Source organism: Mobula birostris, chromosome 2 (assembly GCF_030028105.1).
Source record: "Mobula birostris isolate sMobBir1 chromosome 2, sMobBir1.hap1, whole genome shotgun sequence".
Classification (NCBI taxonomy): Eukaryota; Metazoa; Chordata; class Chondrichthyes; order Myliobatiformes; family Myliobatidae; genus Mobula; species Mobula birostris.
Window position 1 is genome coordinate 75,236,953 of NC_092371.1, and position 17,468 is coordinate 75,254,420.

Here is a 17,468-nt window from a genome sequence, read left to right on the forward strand (position 1 = left end):
ATATAGATATTAGATATTTACCTTGAGCCACTGTGTGGGCTCCCAACTATATGTGCACTTAAGGAGCCAAGCGGTCTTTGTGTCCCAACTTGTGTCCAGGAAAGCAAGGGATGGTGAAAATGGAGTTCAATACCAAGTTAGCATCTTGTTCTCCAAAGCAGGCTTGCTCTGGTTGAAAACTAGGAGTCACCATGGGACCTTGAGCCTCTTGTCTGCTCTCAAGTGTACTGTGACTGTGTACAACATACATTGCTGCACCCAAATTTGTAAAATTAAGGGTTGGTAGAATTAGTTGCTGAAATGCATTGGGAATATTTGTTGTATTTGTGTTAATTTGCTCCAATGTCTTATGGTCTTAACAATTAAAGGTATACTTTTTGTTCAAGTAATGCCAGATTACCTTACCAGTGAAGGTTTTCTCCTTGGGGCAGGGGCAGGGTAAGAAACTGGGTCACAAATTTTTCAACTTACAAAGAAGGACTACTGCGTGGAGTAACTTGGGTATTAAATTATTCATGAACCCTATCTCTGAGGTAGAGACCTGAAATGATCTTACAAAATTGTGTCCTACCATGCACAAATTACAAATTAAACCAAAAGCACTCTTAGGATGTAGAATTCTGTGCTGGGTTTTATAAGGTCAAAAAATATGTAATTTGTTTTGCCAATTACTGCAACTCATTCTCTAGAATGTTGATCAAGAGGGCATATTTTAAAAGGAAGCTTATAAAAGTGGTGATAAGCCCCTGTTACATAAAACAAATCAGTACAGTTACAAGCCCCTCAGACTACACTATGTGTGCCAAAGACAATGCAGAATGAATTTAATTCTCTCCTGCCTGCGAATGATCCATATCCTTGCATTCCCTGCTTATCTGTGTGGCTAACTGCCTTTTAAATGCCACTATTGTATCTGCTTCCACTCTCCCAGCAGTCCATTCCAGACAAGCTTTTTTTAAAAAACTTGCCCTGCACATCTTTAATCTTCCTCCCCTCTCACCTTAAAATTGACATTTTTACCCTATCTATGCTTCTCAATCTTTCTACTAGGAGTCACCTCAGCATCTGGTGCTCTAATGTTTTGAGTATTCACTGATCTTAATCTAGTCTTTGCCCAGTATCCATCTTTTATAGGACCATAAGACATAGGGACAGAATTAGGCCATTTGGCCATTGAGTCTGTTCTGCCATTCCACCATGGTTGATTTATTATTCCTCAAACCCATTCTCCTCATAACCTTTGATGCCCTGACTAGTCAAGAACTATTGACCTCTGCTTTAACTATACTATGTCCTTCGGTACTAAATGTTTGTGAATTCTGTAAGTGGAATTTTCCAGGACACTTACTCTATTGGATTAATGTTTGCTTATTACATTTAATGCCTAACAATTCAGACAATGTATTGTTCATTAGACAATATTCCCACTGCAGCACCTCCAGATAATTCTGCCAGATGGAACACAGGTCTTGACCTGTGGCTCAGAAATAGTGACTGCTGTTGTAATAATTGCCTCTTCTCTTCTTTCTCCTAGACACCAGCACAGCCACCAGCCCTACACAAACAAAACGAAGGAAATCCAAATAAAATCTCTCAATTGTAAACCTGTGAAAGTGTAAATGTTTGTGAATTTAAATAATTTTTCCAAGCTACTTTTCTATCATGAAATTGTGTATAGAGTACTGTTTTAATATTTGTCCCACTGAAATGTGACTTGAAAGATTTTTTTTGAATCCTGAAACTGTTTAAACAAGATCGTACAGCCAGTAAAATCCCCCACTGGAATGTAACTGTACTGGTAATTTTTGCAAAGATAAAGTTGTCAGATTTTGTCACTGTCACCAACCTTGGTAAAATATAGTATGTTATTTTTAATTTGATATTTACTGTTAAATTGTGTTAAGTCTTAAATACTGTATGTGAATATTTGTATAAGGGTGTAATAAAGCCCATTGCCACTGGATGTTGAGTGTGAAGCAGAACCCCTTACCAGCAAGTTTATATAGTCACATACCTTGTGAAATATTCTCTATCCATTCTTTCAGGTATCGGTCCCACCAGTAGCTGTTGCCGTCTCTAGTGCCAGTGGCAAACAGACTTTCAAAGTATGGATCCCTCTACAGACTGCTGTTGAGTACAGCCCACAAAAGAACTATACAGCGGAGGGCAGTTGTAATAATTTTAATTATGTTGGTAATTTGCTTACACTCTTCACCCCAGTCTATATTTACACTAATAAGATTTTGTACAGACGTGTAGTTTGCCCCACTTGTATCAATAACATTAAATGTTCAAATGAAAATTAGTTGCAAATCTTGGTTATAGCCATTTGTTATATTTGGCAACCCAGTTCCTCTTGGCCGGGCAGGTACTTCAGAATGCAATCATGTGTAAAGGGTGTTTGTTTTTCTCCCAGTGAAATTGTAGGAAATGTGATTTGCAGATTAGAACAGAAAAACACGTCTCTGCCATTGGGTGATCTTAAAGTCAGCACCCCTTTCTTATTTTACTCTGTTTGGATATGCTCAACGATGGGACCTGAGGTGGAGAATTTTAAATGCTTACAGCCATCTAGGTAAAGAAACATTCCAATCCCAATCTAGTTGATACCTTCCTCATGCGACTGGGATTTAAAGCCTCGGGATATCCGAATTTCACAACATATTACAGTATTTGATTCCTATCAGGGAAAGCAAATTCTCTCATCCATACCATCAAGACTTGTGCATGTTTCAGTGAGATTGCTTTGCAATCTTCCCAGCTGTATATCTGTTAATTGCGGCCTTTCTATTATAGAATGAATCTAGTGGATCTTGAGTTTTCTCTATTTCAAGTACGTCCTTCTGGAAATAGACTAGACCAATATATATTGCTTTTCAGCCACAAACTCACCATTGCCCTACATAACTACAATATGAAACCTCTACTCTTGTTCTCAAACCAGTTTGAGATATAGGCCAATATATTGGTTGCCTTCATTGCTTGCTTGTTTTTGTATATTGACTTAGTAACTCAGGTTTGAGGTGAGCTATCTGAACACCTTTCAAACTTTTCAACCTTTCATTATTCAAAATTGCTGTTTTGTTTTTTCTCCACCCAACTAGATAAACTGACACTTTATGCATTCCATCTCCCACGTTCTTGTCTATCCACTCCAAATGTGATCTGAACAATAATCTTACAAAGTCTAGTTAGTGGTAAGCTAATAAGATGTTAAATAGTCAATAAGACCTCTGGCTGGCCAAAGGAGGAGGACTGTTACCTCCACTATGAATTAAAGGACATTGTAACTTAAGTACTTCATTTTTTTTTTAATTTAGAGAGACAGCATAATAACAGACCCTTCTAGCCCAGGGAGCCTGCCACATCCAAATAATCAATTAACCATTTGCTGGCACAGTAATAGTGTTACAGTAATAGTGTTACACTAATCACTACACTAGCAGATATCTGTCCATCCTCCAGAGGCTTTTGGAAGGAGAAATTATAATTATTTTTCTATGTTTAAAGATTTAGACAATTACCAAACACATTGAGGACACAATGCAATAGTTTTTGGAAAAAGTGATATTTTTATATATGAAAATAATGAAATTCCCACAGTCAGCAAGTGGCTATAATAACAAGCACTACTGCAACATCCATAATCCAGTTACATTTCACACTTCCAATATTTAGAAACGGTTTGAAAACAGTTATGAGACCAAAAAAACACACACACACACAAGCTGCCCTTTGTTTTGCATAGGACTTTACTGTTGCCATTCAAATGTCAATTTCTGTTCATGTATACACATCTCGAATTAAAATCCCCTCCCCTCACTTCAGCCCCAGAATGGAAGGCACGTACACAAATCAATACATGGGAGGTAAACTTGATGAACACAAGCTGTATAACTAATTTTTTTTAGTACATTTATTTTATTAAATGGCTGCATATAGTGACAATACTGCATCCAGAGACGTTGGATGTGGGGATTTCCCCTATTGACCTTGGTGACCACACTGCTGCGGCCAGATTACGTTGTGTGCAACAATCCACCGCTTGCACACTTCCCTGCAGAAACGAAACAATTTCAGTGTGGATATGTTTCTTTTCATTAAGAGTCACTGGCCAGCAGTATTGTCAATAAACGCCCATAACATAATAGATGACACATTCAGACTGCAGTTAGAACAAGGACTCAGACACTATGCTAACAAAAAAAAATGTTTCTCAGCAGTACACAATTAATAATAGAATCACAAAATTTAAAAGACAGAACACGCTCTAGTATTGTGTTTTATTCTAAGGTTTGTAGTATGGCATTTTAGTGCTAATTAGATGTGCATGATGCAGTATCTAATGTTTAAATATTATACATCAGAAAACAAAATGAAAAATATCCAGAAAAAATTGGAAAATTAAGGTGATATTGGAAATAAAACTAAAGAGGGATTACTATATAGAGCTCATCCAGAGGCACATACGAGCAAAGATCTAATGCAGGAGTCCCAACCTTTTATATGCCATAGAGCAATACCATAAGCAAGGGGTCTGTGAACCCCAGGTTGAGAAACCCCTGATCTAATGGATTCATTAGCTTGTTTCAACCTTGTAACATTCTCTTTTTGAAATTTCACTACTGAAATCCAAAGTTGCTTCTTTTGCATTGAGGATTTTATATTTCAAAGCCACAGCTTGGTGATAGGGGAAAAGAGGAGAAATGCCATTTTTTAAAGTATTAGCTCCACCTACCCCTATAAAAGTATTGCTTTAAGTTCAGGTATTATAGATATATATAAACTTCAAGCAATGCACAGAGAACTGAGTGTTGTATATCAACCCTTACATTAGACAGAAATTAACTGCTTCATAAGTAGAGAACAGCATGGCATAGGCCCTTCCGGCCCTTATAGCCAGCAATCCACCTTTTTAAACATTATCCTAATCACAGGATAATTTACAATGTCCAATTACCCTGCTAACCAGCATGTCTTTGGACTGTGGGAGGAAACAGCAGTACCTGGAGGAACCACACGCACCATGGGGAGAATGTACAAACTCCTCACAGGCAGCACCGGAATTGAACTCCCAGCGCCCTGAGCTGTAATACTACTGTGGCATCCCTAAATCAGACAATTTCAATCATGATCACATTCAAGCATTCAAGGACTTGTAATTAAAGATATGGTCCTCTCAAATAGACCAAGCAATTGTGGTTTAGAAGTTTGTCACAGAACAAGTGAACTAAAGCTTAACAGTGATCTTGAAAGGTGGAGATTCATCTGTCGAGGTTTCCAACCAAGTACATCACCTCATTGTGATAGACTGGAGACGATAACTTAATCAAATCTCAAAATAGCACTGACAGAAAATTATTAGTTAATGAAGCCGCCGCTTTATCCGAACAGTAGCGATCTTCATCCTGAGAGAAAAGTTACTATTACTCCACATAAGCCACCCAAAATCCATGATGAACAGGAGCCCAAAAACAAAAGATTATGTACATAAGCCTCATGTTTCTTATTTATATGGATATTAATTTAAATTAACAAACACACTGCATTGTGGAGTATTGTCCCTGAGAGAGCCTGTGCTGTGTAGTTTAGCATGAAAAACTGTAGCTCACAAAACACATTTATCCTTAAATAAATTATTCAGAAACATACATCAGTAAAACACTCATCCCAGTCACTGACAAGTAATTCTATTTCAGAGCACTGATCTCAACAGCAGCACAGCAGAAACTTCAAAACCTTTAGTTGTTGTAGTAATCAAGAAATAATACTGTCCACAAACTCACATGTTTTCTGTTACAAAATAAAATTGTATTATTCTATCAGTTCAGCACCACACTTGGATAGATCCATAGTCAGACCCTAGTATAAGGACTTTCTTTTATAACAAGGCATTCAGTACAAGTTAGTAGGTAGATACGAATTGCTCTTGAAAGCCCCAGTTACACCAGTAGAGGTTCAGTGCACTGAGTATTTAATCAAAGCATCTCAAACACACATTTGTCATTGGAGTCAGAAGCACGCCACCGGCACCCCACAAGCATTTGTTCATTCAAAACTGGAGAAAGTTCATTTTTAGAGGGGAAGCAATTAAAAAGCTAAGCATTCTTAGCATCGCTGACAAGCTGGAGATTGGGATGGAGGCATCCAAAACTAGCACGAATAGACTGCAAAGCCAAAGGGCCCAAGAAGATTTGACAATGGAAGCTATCACCCACAAAATGAACAGAATTATTCCAAATGCACAGTGGTTTTCTCAGCACCTTGAATGCAAAGGTCACAGTACATAATGGAACCCTTTGTTAGATCTCAGTAGCATTTTTTTTGGTTCATTTCAGAGTTCCAGCGTTCATGTACACAATCTGCATTGCATGTTATTTTTGTGTGGTAGTATTTAGTCTGGTACACTATTTCTGGGCTGTACTTTCCTGAGGCCATGTCCCATTAAATGCAGCTAGTTTAAATAATGGGTGATCTCACTACAACACACACAAAATGCTGGTGGAACTCAGCAGGTCAGGCAGCATCTATGGAGAGGAATAAACAGTTGACATTTTTGGGCCGAGACCCTTCATCAGGATTGGATCTCGGCCAGATCTATTATGCAAAGGGAACTTGATCTGGTGAGGGAAAAGTCCAGAGTAATCTGTAAACTTATTGACAACTCTTTACAGTGATATCAATTTAAACACAGGAACAGGCCCTTTGTGCTGAACCAATTAAAATTAGTAATCAAATAGGCAACTAAACTAATCCCTTCTGCCTACACAGTGTCCACATCCCTCCATTTCCCTCACATTCACGTGCCTGTCTACAGAGCATAAAGCAGTACGGCACAGGAACAGGCCCTTCGGAAGCATTTTCCCCTCAGTGAAATGGATTCAAGCAGAAAATGATTAACTAACTTGAGCTCCAAACTCTGGTCGGGCTAAGTTAACCCAATATAGCTGACTGACTGCAGGCTGGAATAGGCAAGAGTGGTAGAAGGTTCACTAATTCTCCTGTTGGCATATTAGCATTTCAGTTTGTCTGAATAAAGCAAAGCCGAGCACTGGGTTCTACTAGCTTAATTAGGAAGGAAAGCAAACGGGCAAGCTCATTTGCATGTTCCTGAAAACAAAAGGTGAACTAAGCGGAAAGACAAGAGAAGGTCCCATATGATGTGTCCCTGTTGGAGAATGGAACAAATTGTTTTTATTTTGAAAGAGCTACCTCAGAACAAAAAGGCCAGCTACAATGAAAACCGTGCGGCGGTGAGGTGCACAGTTTGCCCAAGGTTTATTGTTAATGCCATCTGACTGACCCAAACTACCCGGTTTCCTGAAGTGGTTTAGTAGTTGTACTGGCGCCGGGGTGGCTGGTACACAAAGTTGCCATGCTGTTTGGTCCGTCGGTGGCGGCTGTCCCTCGCTAGGTTCTGCCTCTGGAGTCGGTTGCGGCTCAACTGGCGTTTCTCAACCCGCTGTTTCGCCCGTTGGATGCGGCGGACCTGATTTGCCTTTTCCAAGATGCCCGTTCGCCCTAGCACTGCTGCAGGAGCCGGGGGTGCCCAACGTTCCACCCTAGTCTGAGCCGTCGTTCTACAAAGGGAGCAAGAAGCCAAGTTTCATGAATCAGACTTCTAACACATTATTACATCCACACCATTGTTTCCCTGTCAACATGTCACATGCACGTTGCATACTTAACCTGGAAATGAAGCACAATAGAGTGCAACCACATCGTCCAGGAAAGCAATAGAGGCAACCTCATTAAATATACTTAAGACACAGTTATGTTTGGTTTTACAAGGCAAAAGAATTGAGGGTTATGGGGAAAAGGCAGGCAGGTGGAGCAGAGTCCATGGCCAGACCAGTCATGATCTTATTGAATGGTGGAACAGGCTCGATGGGCCAAATGGCGTGCCCCTGCCTACTGATCTTCTAAGAGAGTCTGCCACAGATCTGCTTCTTTTAATTTGATTTTTGATGACTACCTTCAGGCCAGAGGTCAGAACTGAAGGGGTGCAGAAATTTCTATTTACTTATCGAGATGCAGTGTGGAATAGGGCCTTACATCCCAGCAACCCCTGATTTTATCCTAGCCTAATCACAGGACAATTTACAACGACCAATTAACCTTTTAAATATTACATCTTTAGAATGTAGGAGGAAACCGGAGCACCCGGAGGAAACCCATGCACAGTACAGACTCCTTGCAGATGACATCAGAATTGAACTCTGAGGATCCGGGCTGTTGAAGGGTCAGGGGGCTGCTACGAGGGGGTGGGTAAGGAATTGAAGTTTGAAAACAAGGATGAACACTTAGGACGTGTTACTTATCAGGAGGCCATTGTCAACAAGTGATCAGAGGACCAAATTCAGAATTGGAACAAAAGCTGTGGAGTTGAGATCACATTGTCTAGCCTACAAGGTAACAATAGCACTGTAACAAATCTTTGCAATCAAATTGGAAGAAAGCACAGTAAAACTCCAATAAATCCATTATGTGACAGCTCGGCATCTGGCTGCCTCATTAGTCCAGAGTTCGAAAAGCTCCAATTACTGGGTTGCTTCCATTCCCTTGAAGCTGACAGAGCTCAGTTCCCTGCTTGCTCCCTGTAAATTCACCCAATTCACGGGAAACAATGATACTACTCTATCATATGTACAAAATTATGTGGGGCTCACTCCGAATATCAGGAAAACCTGCTCATCAGGCGCGGTAGCATAGAGGGATTCAGTTCTCGCCGTGTCTGTAAGGAAGTTGCGATTGCGTGGCTTTCCTCTGAGGCTCTGGTTTCCTCCCACATTCCAAAGATGTGTCGGTTACGGTTCGTAAGTTGTGGCCATGCTATGTCGATGCAGAAGTACTTGCGGGCTGCCCCCTGCACACATTTGGACAGTGTTGGTCATTGATGCAAAACGGCGCAAATCACTTGTACGTGTCAATGTACATGTGACAAATAAAGCTCATCTTTTAAAGATGAACTTTGTATTATATGCATTGAAATACAGTGAAATGTGTAAGACCGATACAGACAGGACTGTGCTGGGGGCAGTCTGCAAGTGCTTCTGTGCCAACCTAGCACACCTGCAGCTTACGAACCCGAGCCTGTACATCTTTGGAATGTGGGAGGAAGCTCACGCAAACACAGGGAGAACATGCAAACTTCTTACAAATCCGGAACTGAACCCTGATTGGTGATCACTTGCACTGCAGTAGCGTTAGGTATCCGCTATGTCACCATGCCAGTGGCAAGGGTGAAGGGTATCGGAGTGTCACTGTGTACTTAATCACCCTGAAAGGGGTTGTTTAGTTACTGTATGAGGAGGAAAGGACATTTTCCATTACATCGAACCACCCCCCCTCCCACCACACGCTCTCACAAGCCCCAGGCAGTTCTTACCCAATGTTGATCTCGCTGACGTCCTCCAGGGTACTGATGTTGGTGTTGCTGTCGGCATAAACAGACATGCTCGGGTGTTCAATGAGCAGGTTTTCCAAAGGGCTGCTCTCCACCTGGATGTCATCCTGGCCTTCTGCAGTAAAACAGGGGGGAGGGGTGACAAACCAACTCTCTTCCAACGTGCCAGCCGAAGACCGGGCAGGACTGGAGTCACTGCCGCTAGAAAGAGACTCAAGAGAAGAAGGGGCCGGTGGAGGAGGGGTGTCGTCAGGCACGGTAGTGTTTGCCTTCACCTCCACTTCTTCGCTTGAGGGGGTAATGCAAGCATCTCGATTCACAACTTGCAGGTACGGGTAGGAGGGGCAATACCATCATCCAGTGGTGGGCATGGTGGTCGTAACAAGTTGGTGCGAGAGAATCAAAAGTATTTTGTTGAAAGGGTTTGAAGGGAAAATTAGGGAGAGGGTGAAAAAAAAAACAAAAATAAAAAGACTGATTAGTCATTTTCCCCCATAATGACAGGTCCAGCATTTCTCTTTAAAGTCCATTAAGAGCAAACGGCCCAAGAACAATTTGCTCCAAAGAACGAACTCCCTTTTGTACACACAAGAGATTCCGCAAATGTTGGAAATCCAGAGTAACACACACAAAATGCTGGAGGAATTCAGCCTGTAGAGAGGAATATACAGACAACGTTTTGGGTGAGGCCCTCTTCGGGACTGGAAAGGAAGGAGGTGGGGGTGGGGGGGAGGAAGAAGCCAGAAAAGGTGGTGGGGCTGATGGGAAGGAAAGTACAAGCTAAAATGTGATTGGTGAAGCCAGGTGAGTGGGGGCTGAAGTAAGAAGCTGAAAGGTGATAGGTGGATAGGTGATAGGTAGGTTCCCTTTTGTGTACAAAACTAACTGGGAAAAGGAATGTTACAAATTATTTTTGGAGCAGGGTGATGAGGAGAGAAGAAATAATGTCTCATGGAAACTACACCGGGCACAGAACTCAGTGGAACCATGTCCTGGAGGTGCACACGTTATCTGTGGTGACTTTCTCCAGCCCAACTTTCCATCACTAATGGCAAGTACCACTTTCTAAGAATTGAAAACATCATTACAATAAACATAAAATGTGCACTCTCTTTGTGGGGAGTGGTTTCACCTCTAGCTAAAGGCAAACTTAGGAATCAAAAGAAATGCGTAAAATTATCCTGGAGAGTATTTCTCCGATAATTAATGTTTGGTGCTCTCTGAAGTAGGACACTTCAAAGCCACAGCAACTGCAGTGATGTTAACTGCTAAAGGTAATTGTGAGTGGGTTCAGAGTTAATAGCCATTACATTCAAATATAAAGAGGAAATACAGGCCAAGCTGTAAAGCAAATTTCATGCCAATCAGGTTCAGTCAATTCCAAAGGAACACACACTAAATGCTGGAGGAACTCAGCATCTATAGAAATTAACAAACGGTCAGTGTTTTGGGAGAGACCCTTTATCATGTCCTGCTGAAGAGCCTCAGTCCGAAACATCGACTGTTTATACATTTCCATAGTCCCGGTGAAGGATCCTGGCTCGATCATCAACTGTTTATTTCCATCCACAGATCCTGTCTGACTTGTTGAGTTCCTCCAGCATTTTGTTGGTGTTGCACAGTCAATCCTAAATAATGCAACTTCTACATTTACAAGTGACCATGCAAAGTACAGTAAATTTATTATCGAAGTGCGTATATGTCACCATAAAAACCCTGAGATTCATTTTCCTGGAGGTATTTGGTGGGGGGGAATACAATAGAATTTATGAAAAACTACACACAAAGACTGATGAACAACCAATGTGCAAAAGACAAACAGTGCAAGTACAAAGGGTAATGCTGAGAACTAGTTGTAGAGTCCTTGAAAGTGAGTTTGTCTGTTGTAGAATCAGTTCAGAGCTGTGGTGATTGAAATTATCCATGCTGGCTAAGGAGCTTCCGGACTGTTGTAGGGTTATAACTGCTCCTGAATCTGGTGGTGTGGGACCCAAGGCTCCTGTAACTAACTCCTTCCTGATGGAAGTGGCGAGAAGAGAGCATGGTCTGGATGGTGGGTGAACTGCACTGGATTGATGGCCGTTTGATCGCACTGTGAATTAACTGGGCCTCCTACGCGCGCAGGGCTCTCACCCTCCCTCTTCTGGGTGCGGGCTTTTGCGTTAGCACGTGTTTCTTTTCTGTGAGCCCAGTTCGTCACTCCCACACTGTTGCCCAACAGGCATTGTTTTACTAATGTGACTCAGTATAAACATTTAATCCGACTACTCTGTTGTTGTCCTTGCTCCGCACATACACAATGGGGGTCTTTGATGATGGATGCTGCTCTTAATGTGGTATATATGGATAGTCGAGGAACTCCCACTGAGGGAGTCAGAGGGAGATGTAATTTCTCCAGTGCAGCTGCTCTAACGTTAAACCAGGGTGACAGAGAGGCCAAGGGCGGCCCCATAGAGTTTTATAAACAATGGGAGGCATCAATAAGCTGAAAGGTCACCATCTTTTCCAAAGGGTAGAGGAGTCCAAAACTAGAGGGCACATGATTAAATTAGGAGATAAAAGAGCCAAAGGGACCCGAGGGGCAACTTTTTCCACACAGAGGATGGTGAGTATATGGATTGAGCTATGAAGCAGCAGAGGTGAGTACAACTATAACATCTAAAGGACATTTAGATAGTCACATATAGGAAAGGTTTAGAGAAATATAGACCAAATGCAGGCAAAAGGAACTAGCTCAAGTGGACAACTTGGTTGGCAGAGATGAGTTGATATGGTGACCTGGCATTGACAAGTTGGGTCAAAGTGTTGGTGCAGCTCTGGGACTGTTGGTTATGTGTAAAACTTAGAAACAACCAGACAAAACAAAGTCTTCAAACTAAACAATGGAAGCGCAAGGACCTGCCCTTCACTTGCTCCTGTTTCTTGGGCATAACTATAAGCTTTCATTCTAGAACAGGGGTTCCCAACCTTTTTATGCTATGGAGCTTTACCATCAACTGAGGGGTCTGTGGACCCCAAGGTGGGAACCCCTGCTCTTGACAATAACAGGCCTCCAGCAAGATCTGCAATCATTGGCCACCCCAGATATCTTCGACATCGTGCTGGTGAGCTGGTATGTAGAACTCCCAAGGTCATAGACAGAAATAAGTTGGGTTCACTGAGCCCCCCTCCCTTAATTTTCAGTTGAACTCAATGGAAACTTAAGTGGAGAGGTCAAGGAACTCCAAATAAGTTAAAAGTAAAGAGGTGCTTAAAAACCAACAAGGTTACTGTGACCTTTTAATTCCATGTCCCATTCCCATTCTGATATGTCTATCCACGGCCTCCTCTACTGTAAAGATGAAGCCACACTCAGGTTGGAGGAACAACACCTTATATTCAGTCTGGGAAGCCTCCAACCTGATGGCATGAACATTGACTTCTCAAACTTCAGCTAATGCCCCACCTCGCCCTCGTACCCCATCCGTTATTTATTTATATACACACATTCTTTCTCTCTCTCTCCTTTTTGTCCCTCTCTCTATACCCCTTGCCCATCCTCTGGTTTTCCCCCCCTCCCCCTTGTTTTTCTCCCTAGGCCTCCCGTCCCATGATCCTCTCGTATCCCTTTTGCCAATCACCTGTCTGGCTCTTGGCTCCATCCCTCCCCCTCCTGTCTTCTCCTATCATTTTGGATCTCCCCCTCCCACTTTCAAATCTCTTACTAGCTCTTCCTTCAGTTAGTCCTGACGAAGGGTCTGGGCCCGAAATGTCGACCATACCTCTTCCTAGAGGTGCTGCCTGGCCTGCTGCGTTCACCAGCAACTTGTATGACGGTTACTGTGACATTCTATATCCCAGCTTCACACATCTCATTATTTCTTGGCTCATCCATCTTCATATAAAATATTATCAGCTGTTATTCCAGAGAGCAGATGACCTCGACATGAATGGACATTATCAAGACCAGAAGACATAGGAGCAGAATTAGGCCATTCAGCCCATCACGTCTGATGTGCCACTTCATCATGGCTGATCCATTCCCCTCACAACCTTATTCTCCTGCCTTCTCCCCATAACCTTTCGCACCCTTACTAATCAAGAACCCAGCAACCTCTGCTTTAAATATACCCCATGAATTGGCCTCCACAGCCGTCTGTGGCAATGAATTCCACAGATTCACCACCCACTGGCTAAAGAAATTCCTCCTCACCTCCGTTCTAAATGGACGTCTCTCTATTCTGAGGGTGTGCCCTCTGGTCCTAGACTCCCCAACCATCTAGGATCAGTGTGACCAATGAACAGAAGTTCTTTTTCGTGAAATTTTAAAAGATTTTATGGGAAATAAAATTTACGAAATGTTTATTTGCTTTAATGTTTTATTTGATAATTAAAGTTCATCTGAAAGGAAGTATTTAATAAATCAGTTAAAGCGCAAGGGACAGTCAGACAGAGGAGCCCTATCAAATGGGTATTCAGTTGGAGTCTTGTGGGTTGTGACACCTACCCCTGTTGGTTCCTGCACCTCCAAAGATTTCAACTCCCTGAGCAGAGTTTTAGCAGTAGAAACTTTACTCTGAGTAAGCACATTTAGAAATTAAATGTTTTTAGAAACAGAACAGTACAGGCACTTTGGTCCATGATGTTTTTAACTCACTCCAACATCAACTAAATCCTTTCCTCCCTCAAACACATGACAAAAGTAAAGCGGAGGGCTATCTAAGCAGTCTTAAATAAGACCATGACACCTTAAGATATAGGTGCAAATTAGGCCATTTGGCCCATTGAGACTGTTCCCCAATGTATCTGCCTCTACCTCTAATTGTTGACATTTTGGGTACAAAACCTGCATCACAATGGGTTGAGTGATCTAGGGCTTTTCTCTTAGGAGGGACTGGGGATGAGAGCTAGCTTGATAGAGATGTTCAAGATGATAAGAGGCACAGAGTGGACAGACAACGCTCTCTCCCCAGGGTAAAATGGCTGATACAAAAGGGATAACTATAAAGTGTTTGGAGACAAGTATATAGTATTGGAGGTAGGTTTTCCTCATACAGCATGGCAAATGTGTGGAATGCACTGCCAAGGGTGGGTAGAGGCAAATACATTAGGGGCATTCATGGGACTACATTTTATCAGGACAAGATTCTGACCCGCTAGGCCCATTTCTCCAGACTCCAGCACATGCAGTCTCTCGTGTTTCCAATTTACTGTTGCATAGGGCTGGTTAGGATAAGAAGAGGAGAAACTTCAAACAGCCGGTAGTGAACCTTTGGAATTCTCTCCTCGAGGCACGAGGAGACCCCATCGTTGTGTCCATTCAAACAGACTGATAGATTCTTTGAAGGAATAAGGGGACGTGGGGACAAGTGCAGGGACGTGGCCTGAGACAGAAAAATCTGTTATGTCCAGGTTTCCAATGCCACCAAAGAATGAGGGAGAGGTTCCCACTGAAACCTACCAAATATTGAAATACCTAGATACAGAGGATGTGGAGAGGATACTTCCTATAGTGGCGGAGTCTAGAACCAGAGAACACAGCTTAAGAAAACAGGACGACAGAGATGAGGAGGAATTTCTTGATACTGGGTATATTTGAAGTGGGGGTTGATAGGTTCTTGATTCGGAGGGTGTCAAAAGTTGCGGAGAAGAGGCAGGAGGATGGTGTGAGAGGGATACTAAATCAGCTATGATGGAATGACGGAACGGACTTGATGGGCCAAATGGCCTGATTCTGCTTCTACGTCTTATGGTCCAATAGGATCGATGTAAATGAGTACTTAATGTTTAGGGTGGACTCAGCCCATCCATAACATTTCTAAATTAACACCAGAGCAAATTCAAGAAATATAGGTAGGCAAGCTGGCCCCTTTTCTTATGTTCTTATCTAGTGGCTTTTAAGTCCCAAGGTCAAATTACTCTCTCAAGCCTTCTTGATATAGTACATCAGGCAGCACTTTCGAACCGTTAGTCACATTGTCACAATAATCCCCTCTAGTCACCAGGGAATGCAGCTCACCAATGTAGCAGCTGACCCAAGGGCTGAACAGGAACACAAATACTAGCATCCTGATAGCAGAATACAGAGATAACAGAGCAATTAGAAAAGCTCTATAAACCAAAAGAGAACTTGAAGGAGCCCATGTGGAACTCGGAATAATTCAGTTCTACTCTGGATCCAATCGTTGGACTCAATACTTCATTCACATGACTCTTGAATTTTACCAAAGCCTCCACCACCTACCACCTCACTTGGACCGCAAGAGACAGGACAAAAATTCAGCCCACCAAACCTGCTCCGCCGAACCATCCTGGTGTATTTTTCGAGTTCAGAGCTGTGGTGGGAGAAGTTATCCAAGCTGATTCAAGAGCCTGATGGTTGTAGGGTAATAATTGCTCCTAAACTTGGTGGTGTGGGACCTGAGGCTCCTGTACCTCCTACCTGATGGTGGTAGCGAGAAGAGAGCAGGGCCTGGGTGGCGGGGGTCCTTGATGATGGATGCTGCTTCCTTGTGGCAGTGCTCCATGTAAATGTAGTCATTGGTGGAGAGGGCTTTGCCTGTGATGGACTGGGTTGTATCCACCACTTTATGTAGACTTTTCCATTCCTGGGCATTGTTTTTTCCACAAGAGGCCATGATGCAACCCGTCAGGGTACCCTCCACTGTGCCTCTAGAGAAGTTTGTCAATGTTTTCAGTGACAAGCTGAATCTACACGAATTTCTAAGGAAGCAGGGGTGCTGATGTGCCTTCTTTCTGATGGCATGTGCATGCTGTTCCCAGGACAGCAAAACAAAGAGTGATCGATGGCGCGATTTCCCAGGCTGGCATCATAGGTCAACCGGTGACCTCCGGTGCACCAGTATGGGGTGAAATGTTACTGAGAGCTATCAGGGCTGCAGAGATGAGATTACAATCAGATCCACAATGGAACGACACAGTAGCTTTGAGCACAGTAACAGTGACCTCTCCCTAATTTGTAGCCAGGCTCATACTCAATAGCTGGCAGGTTCAGGAAGTTACACAAATCCTATCAGATATTGAAAGGTCTAGATACAGTGAGCTTGGAGAGGATGTTTACTATTGTGGGGGAATCTCAGACCAGAGGATGCATCCTCAGAACTAAAGGATAACAGAGATGAAGAGAATTTTTTTTTAGCCAGATGGCTGTGGAGGCCAAATCAAGGGGTATACTTAAAGCACAGCTTGATAGTTTCTTAGTTAGTAAGGGTGTCAAAGGTTACAGAGAAAAGACAAGAGAATGTGGTTGAGGGGGATAATAAATCAGCCAAGACAGAACGGTGGAGCAGGGTCAGTGGGCCAGATAGCCTAATTCTGCTCCTATATCTTATGATTATTCCCTTTTTCTGCACCCTCCTCATTCCAGATTAACAGCAGCTATTTTACTTGCAACCATTTCAAACCGTTCATCCATTGCAGCTGAGAGAGGACTTACTCTTGGGCCCTGCAGAAACCTTAGCCGCACTTCCACCACACACCTGCAGGGGGCAGTTGTTCACAATAACCCAGTGACCAAGGAGATCCAAGACTGGCTCTTGGCAGCAGTAAAATAACATTTAATCTGTGCTTAGAGGGAAAAATATTTACTTTATTTATTCAGAAATGCAGCATGGAATAGGCCCTTCTGACCCAACGAGCCACTTTCCCAGCAGCCCACTTATTTAACCCTACCTAGCCTAATCACAACTTACAATGATTAATTTCTTTGGACTGTGGGAGGAAACTGGAGCAACCAGAGGAAACCCACACGTTTACGGGAGGAAGTGCAAACTCCTTACAGTCGCGCCAGTGCCAGAATTTAACTCCAAACTCTGGAATGTGGAAAAGTGAATGAGTGGGACTAAATAGCTGCATCGAGAGGGCTGGCATAAGTATCACCTCCTCCTGGGCCTGCTCCTTCACCCCTTTCTACTATTGTCCACTCTCCTCTCCCACCAGATTCCTTCTTCTCCAGCCATTTATCTTTCTAACCCACCCGGCTTCACCTATCACTTTCCAGCCAGCCTCCTTCCCCTTCCCCCACCTTTATATTTTGGCATCTTCCCCCTTCCTTCTCATTCCT

At 42.7% G+C, this 17,468-nt stretch overlaps 2 protein-coding genes across 12 annotated transcripts in view; one reads left to right on the top strand and one right to left on the bottom strand.

Annotated features, from left to right (window-relative positions):
* The window catches only part of ncoa6 (nuclear receptor coactivator 6), a 72,389-nt gene extending 70,075 nt beyond the window's left edge, over positions 1-2,314 (top strand). For all 7 annotated transcript variants that reach the window (XM_072243297.1, XM_072243235.1, XM_072243226.1 and 4 more), the window contains one exon: positions 1,535-2,314. In XM_072243297.1, coding sequence (XP_072099398.1) covers positions 1,535-1,587 — 53 coding nt within the window. In that variant the 3' untranslated portion in view covers positions 1,588-2,314. The remainder of the gene's footprint in view (positions 1-1,534) is intronic.
* Positions 2,315-3,552: 1,238 nt separating this feature from the next.
* Positions 3,553-17,468, bottom strand: part of tp53inp2 (tumor protein p53 inducible nuclear protein 2) — a 57,788-nt gene continuing 43,872 nt past the window's right edge. For 4 of the 5 annotated variants that reach the window (XM_072243311.1, XM_072243340.1, XM_072243333.1 and 1 more), the window contains exons 3-4: positions 9,389-9,728; positions 3,553-7,580 (exon numbers count right to left, since the gene is read on the bottom strand). In XM_072243311.1, coding sequence (XP_072099412.1) covers positions 7,331-7,580; positions 9,389-9,728 — 590 coding nt within the window. In that variant the 3' untranslated portion in view covers positions 3,553-7,330. The remainder of the gene's footprint in view (positions 7,581-9,388; positions 9,729-17,468) is intronic. The other variant, XM_072243350.1, reaches the window with a different exon arrangement.